The sequence below is a fragment of the Trachemys scripta genome, chromosome 5, assembly GCF_013100865.1.
Source record: "Trachemys scripta elegans isolate TJP31775 chromosome 5, CAS_Tse_1.0, whole genome shotgun sequence".
Lineage (NCBI taxonomy): Eukaryota > Metazoa > Chordata > Testudines > Emydidae > Trachemys > Trachemys scripta.
The window spans coordinates 120,157,906-120,164,353 of record NC_048302.1 but is presented as its reverse complement, the minus strand read 5'-3'; the positions used below and the strand labels follow the sequence as shown (position 1 = coordinate 120,164,353).

Here is a 6,448-nt window from a genome sequence, read left to right as displayed (position 1 = left end):
TCCCCTTTTACTCCAGCTTCACAACCCTTTCCATGCCATTGGCACAATCCATTTCTACCCCATCCTTTCCATCCCTTCTTCATTATAGATTAATTATTCCTTGGGGAATTCTGTGCCAAAAAAATTAAAATTCTCCATCCAGGGAAGGAGCAGTGAGGGCTAAGAGAGGAAAGGCCAGAACTACTGAGGTGAGGATCCCTGGACCGGAACCTGGAGTAGAGGGCAGGTCTGGGTTCTCCTACCAGCCACTGAAGGAGTGGCACCAAGTCAGTGGAAGGGACTGCGCTACCCTGAAAAGGGGGGGGAAGAACACTGAATGACCCGATCAGAGGGCTGAGTCACAAAGAGGTTCCTGGGGTGCAAGAGAAGCTGCAGATGCGAGTGTGGGGATGTTGAACTCAAGAGCTAATCCTCAAGAGTGACCAGGAGGAAGTGCCAGACCAGCAGTGAGTGGTGCACCCTGTAACAAGAAAGCCTAGTAATAACAGAATAGTAAGTTAGTATGAAAATATTGTTCATTTTTAATTTTTTGCTGTCTTATTAAAAACAAGACATTTTGTAAGATCAGGAGGCTAAAAAAAAAAAGGAGAATTTCCATGATGCATCTGGTGGAAACACAAACCTGTACATCAACCGCTTAAAATGTCTCCGAAGACTGCAGCCATCCTTGTTGGTTCTTGGAATGGCTAACTAAACATTTGTCACTGGAAAAAAAGTGCAAAACTATTTCAGATCAGGAAATCTTCATCTTTTATGCAGCATGAGTGCATGTACATATTATGCACTGGCTTTTTAACACCAAATAAATCTGTTTTTAAAAGCAGAGAAATTGATGCATCATTATGCTACTTACTTATCAGTTATATTGCAACATTAATTTTGAGATTTAGTAAAAATTAACTTTCCCAAATAAGGTGACATCTCTTTTGTATCAGAAATCTTGATACGCAAAAAAGTCTCATTCTACAAAAATGAAGTATGGTTTTCTTGGAGTTAAAGGGAAAATTTAAATATCAGCACAGTTTTTCATTTGTACCCTCTTATTTCAGGGTCTATTGGTGCTTTCATTGTAAATCTAATTCGAGAAAGTAAGAAGCAAACATTGTGGCTAGTTTGAGGCAGCTTAGTATAAATTTTGTATCTGGATTGATTGGAGTTACATTATTTTTCAAGAAAAAAGTTAAAAAGTCAAATCCACCATTTTTCATTCACAACTTGGCCAAACTATAAAATGACAGCTCTCCAGAACTCTGTTTAAAAATGAACACGTGATTCCATTTCTAATTTGAATGTACATTGTACACCTACAATCACAGATAGGTCCGGCTCTAGGTTTTTTGCAGCCCCAAGCAAAAAAAAATGTTGGCTGCCCCCTATCCCAGCCCTGGGCTCCTCACCACACCCCCCTGCTGCCCCAGCCCTGGGCTCTCCCCCCCCCTCCACACACCTCCTGCCGCCCCAGCCCTGGGTTCCTCCCTATCCCCCCACCATTGCCCCCCCACCCTCCCCACACCTCCTGCTGCCCCAGCCCTGGTCTCTTCCTCCCCGCACCTGCACCCTCCTTCCGCTGCAGCCCTGGGTCACTGGTAACTCGCTCCCAGGGTGGGTCATTCAGCAGGAATTTTAGGTGTGCACAGAACAGACAGGATTGGTTCCCATATGGTTACAGAACTGCAGTAAAGTGGAACAATTTTCAGCTTCTGTGATTGGAGGATATCTGGATGCATATTATAAGACTGTCCTACATAAATGAGGAAAAGTTGAGGTGCCTTTATTATTCTTTTGTTCCACTCTTTCTTTCTATGGGGAATTTGCCAATGCAATATCACTGTCTTCCTTTTAAACAAACAAAAAAAAGGCAATGGCTGTTGAAAATAGCAATTTCAGTCCTAATAACCACTGCGAAGCATTTCTTGCTCAATTTTATCCTACTTTTTCTACAGTAAGTTACAGTGGATCAGTATATTTGATTTGGGAGAAATGACGTAACAGCCGCCCAAACTGAACTTGAGCATTCCTGAATTTTGAGGTGTTCAAATCTGGAAGGCAGATGCTTGGGGGGGAGAGGGGGCGCCTGTGGCTCTGCAGGGGAGCACAGCAGCATGTATGCAGCACCGTGTCTGGCACTGTGCGAAGCCAGACACGCTGGTCTGAGTGGCACAGTAAGGGGGCTGGGGGGTTGGAGAAGGGGTAGAGGGTTCCGGGGGGGAGTCAAGGGACAGGGAGCAGCGGGGGGGGGGGGGGGGGGGGGGGGGGGGGGGGGGGGGGGGGGGGAGTTAGGGGACAGGCAGCAGTTGGATAGGCATGGGAGTCCCAGGGGTTTGTCAGGGGACAGGTAGGGGGTGATCAGGAGACAGGGAGCAAGGGGGTTGGAGTTTCTGTGGGGGGCAGTCGGAGGGAGTGGATGGTGGCAGGATGGGGCTACCCTCCCTCCCCGTGGAATGTCCTATTTTTTGAATGTTAAAATATGGTATCCCTACCCTTCACAGTGCAGCTCTCCATTCACAGCAGGCTGCAGCATGAGGTCTCAGCTTCCTCACTTCCTCCCCCTCTTTCCTGTTGGTAGTGTCCAAGGGAATGCTGGGAAATGTAGTTCTTTCCTGCTCTATAGGCAGGGAGCTAACCAAGGAACTACAGCTCCCAGGGCCCCCTGTTGGTTCTCAGGGCCCATGCTGGATCCCTGCCGCCCCTGCAAATGGGCTGCCCCAAGCACGTGCTTGCTTTGCTGGGGCCTAGAGCCGCCCCTGATCACAGAAGTGAACAGTTAGGAGCCATATAGATGCACAATCATGGTAAACACATGTGCATATTAAAACTGTACACTCTTGTTTTGACACAGTTCAGAAAACTACGTATTCAACTTTGAAACGGGACTTTAAATATGGCATTGTGAAGTTCTATGTTTATATATCAAATCAAATTATCTTACTTTAAAAGTAAAAAGATGTTTATTCTAACCACTAGCCTGGCAAACTCAACTTGGCATTTAAAGGATAAGCTGTATTTTTTTCTGGCTCATATACATAACCACCATTAATAAAAATCCTGCAGGACCAATGTTGACATCACCTGTGCAACATAAGGGTTACCATATTTCCACAAACAAAAAAGAGGACACTGGGGGGGGGGGGAAGCCCCGCCCTAGCCCCACCCCATCCACTTCCTCCCACTTCCCACCCCCTGACTGCTCCCCTCAGAACCCCAACCCCCCCTGCTTCTTGTCCCCTGACTGCCCCCTGCTGAGAACCCCCTACCCTAACTGCCCCCCCCCCAGGACCCTACCTGTCCCCTGACTGCCCTGACCCTTATCCACTCGCATGGGTGGCAGGGTTGTAGAAATTTTGGTGGTGCCCAGAACCCCCCACCCCACCTGCCTAAGGCTCTGGGAGGGGGGTTGGGTGGGGGGAGGAGGTCTGGGGTGCAGGTCCTGGGCTGGGGATTAGGGTGCAGGAGGGGTGCAGGTTCTGGGATAGAGTTTGGGTGCTGGGTGCAGGCTCCGGGCTGGGGCAGGGGGTGGGTGTGCAGGAGGGGGTGAGGGGTGCAGGCTCTGGGATGGAGTTTGGGGGTGAGAGGCGGTGCAAAGGGAGGGGGTGCAGGCTTTGGGAGGAAGTTTGAGGGCAGGAGGGGGTGTGTGGGAAGGGGGAGGGGGATTGGGAGGGAGTTTGGGGATAGGAGGGGATGCAGGGGTGAGGGCTGTGGGTCTGGGGATGAGGGGTTCATGATGCAGGAGGGGGCTCAGGGATGGAGCAGAGGATTAGGGTGTGTGGGGATGAGGGCTGGGGCTGGGGGGTTTGGGGTGTTGGAGAGGCTCAGGGCTAGGGTGGAAGGGCAGGGTAAGGGCAGCCTGTCTTCCCATTAGTGGATGGGGGACGCTAGGACCCAGGGGCAGCAGACAGCAGTTGCTGCTGGCTCTGGCAGTACACGCAGACAAGGGAGAGGCAGACAGGGAGGGGGGGACCCACGGAGGGGGGGACGTGCGGAGGGGGGGTGGCAGGTGGAGGCTGGGGACCCATCCAACACTCCCCCGCTCCCTGACTGCCCACCCCCACTCCTCTTACCATTCTGGCTCCACGTGGGTCGGTTTGTGTGTTACACAGGGCTGCAGACAGAGGGAGGGGGGAGCAGGGGAGGGCTCTGGCTGCTGGAGGCCAATGGGAGTGGGTCAATCGGCCTAGCCGCCCAATCAGCAGCCGCACTCTGCATGGCAGGGAGGGAGGGAGAAAACCTCCCCGGACATTTTAACCATGTTACCAATTCCTCCGGACGGCTATTTAGAGACGCAAAATCCGGACATGTCCGGGGAAATACGGACGGATGGTAACCCTATGCAACATTGTCCTTCTGTACAGGTATAGCTGAGTGCAGAATCTTGGAAAAAATTAGTTTTCAGGTTTTTAAAAGGGGAGAAGAAAGAAGACTGTATGCTTATGTGTAGGGAGATCCATCGTGGATTCTAGATGCCATTGTGAAAAGTATGGTATAAATGTGTAGACAAAAAAGAATCAGATTGCATAGAGGGATCTGAGGCTAGAATCTGGCCTTCCTACTGGAATGTAAGCCCTGATCCAGCAAAGCATTGCACATATGAGTAACTTCACACACGAGTGGTCCTAGGGGAACAAATCTATGAATGATACATATAGAAAAGAATCCAACTCACTCTCCCACTGCTCTGCTGGCTCTGTAGGGCTAAAAGTAAGTTTAAAGCTGCACTTTAAGGGTTTCATGTTTGTGCACCTGTGAAGTAAAAATGGTTTAATTTTGCAGAGGTTCTTTAGAACCCTTAGCCTCTTCTTTAGAACAACTTTAAGTATTTTGAAACTGGAAAGTAATTATAGATTTGTTCACTGCACATATAATTAGCCATGGAAGGATTTAGGCAGATTGTGATGAATCTTGGGATGGTGATCCAATTCAAGTGACCAACTTTACACAGTGAAGTAGGGGTGAAATACTTGTTTCTGCACAAATGTAGCTGATGGAGTACAAATGTTTTCCAACTGTCATTCAGGTACCCAAGTAACTGAACTTGTTTTATGAAATATGTAAAAATGATTTAAAGCTGTGAGCCAATCAGATAGTTATGAAGGTGCTGAGCAAGTCTGTTTAACTGACCCATGTTACACAGCGTTTTAGAACTGTAAATGGAGATCAACATTAAGATTCAATACATATGAAGCAAATGTCAACATTTATTGAACTGATAAATGGATGTTGGGCTTTAACCATACACCAACTGTCAACAAACTAAGTCCATTCGGCCCTACAGTACAGGAATCCTACTTTCCTAAAGCGAAATGCTATTTAAAACATTACTGGTTTGAACTCCAAGTAGTATATAGTTGTGATGCTAATTCAATGTCAGCAATTTTACAATACAGATGCCCCCCCGATTTACGCAATCATTCCATTCTGGAAAGCCTTGCGTAACTCGAATGTTGCGTAAGTCGGTAACGTATACCTGTACATTATGCAAAAATTTCCGCAACTCGAAAATCCTATTTCTGGCTTATGGAACTTTTTCCATAAGTGCGCATTTTCGTAAGTCAGGTCTTGCATAACCCGGGGAGCGTCTGTATCAAAAAATACACAAAAAAGTCTATGCCTGTTACTTGATTCTTTTTAGAATACCCATACAATGCACTATAATATGGACTCTCAGAATTGGTCAGAAGTTCCTGTCAAGAATGCACAGTCTGTACAGTTTTCTGAACACCTATTCACCAAAATATTTCTCATTAATATGATAGTAAGTAAAACAAATACAAAAGGATGTTATCTTTATTTTTCACATGAAAAAATACAGCCAGCTAACCAATTTATCAGAATCCTTTTTCAGACCATTCTTGAAGGCACGTGTTTTCCACAAAAGGAATGCACCAAGATATAAAGTCTCCTCAAAATCCATCAGTTTATATTTTACCTGAAAGTAAAAATATAATGTCCCAGGGTTTCCTGTTGTAGAACGTCACTGTCTAATTTTTAAACTTCTTCCGCTTCATTGCCTTCCATTCACCTTCCTGTGTAGCAAGGCTATTGAAAAGATTTTTCACTTTTCTTTTTCTATCAGAATCCCTATAAAAACAAACATATGTTTAAATCTTTATTCTGACATCAGATAAAATAGGCCAAACAATATGTATTTTTTTTATAAAAAGCTACATTTTTGAAACACCGCCTCTGCTACAGTTTAAATTACACATATTATAGATATGATACTTAGAAATACACATTATGTGACTACATGAATGAAACAGCAAAATTCCAACACATTAAAAATATATAGAGGTTGATGAGCAATAAACATCAGGTAACTCTGACTGCAAGTGTTGTAGTGGTTGCTGCCAAGTTGTCAGACAACTGTTTTGACCTCAAAATATGGCTGACCAACATGCCAGTCCTGACAGGGACCAAGAGTGAACATTGGCCAGCATACAGAGTAACTCCA

At 46.3% G+C, this 6,448-nt stretch overlaps 1 protein-coding gene across 1 annotated transcript in view; it reads right to left on the bottom strand.

Annotated features, from left to right (window-relative positions):
• Nucleotides 1–5,749: 5,749 nt before the first annotated feature.
• The window catches only part of NOP14 (NOP14 nucleolar protein), a 41,967-nt gene continuing 41,268 nt past the window's right edge, over nt 5,750–6,448 (bottom strand). The window contains exon 18 of the mRNA XM_034772142.1: nt 5,750–6,075. Coding sequence (XP_034628033.1) covers nt 5,976–6,075 — 100 coding nt within the window. The 3' untranslated portion in view covers nt 5,750–5,975. The remainder of the gene's footprint in view (nt 6,076–6,448) is intronic.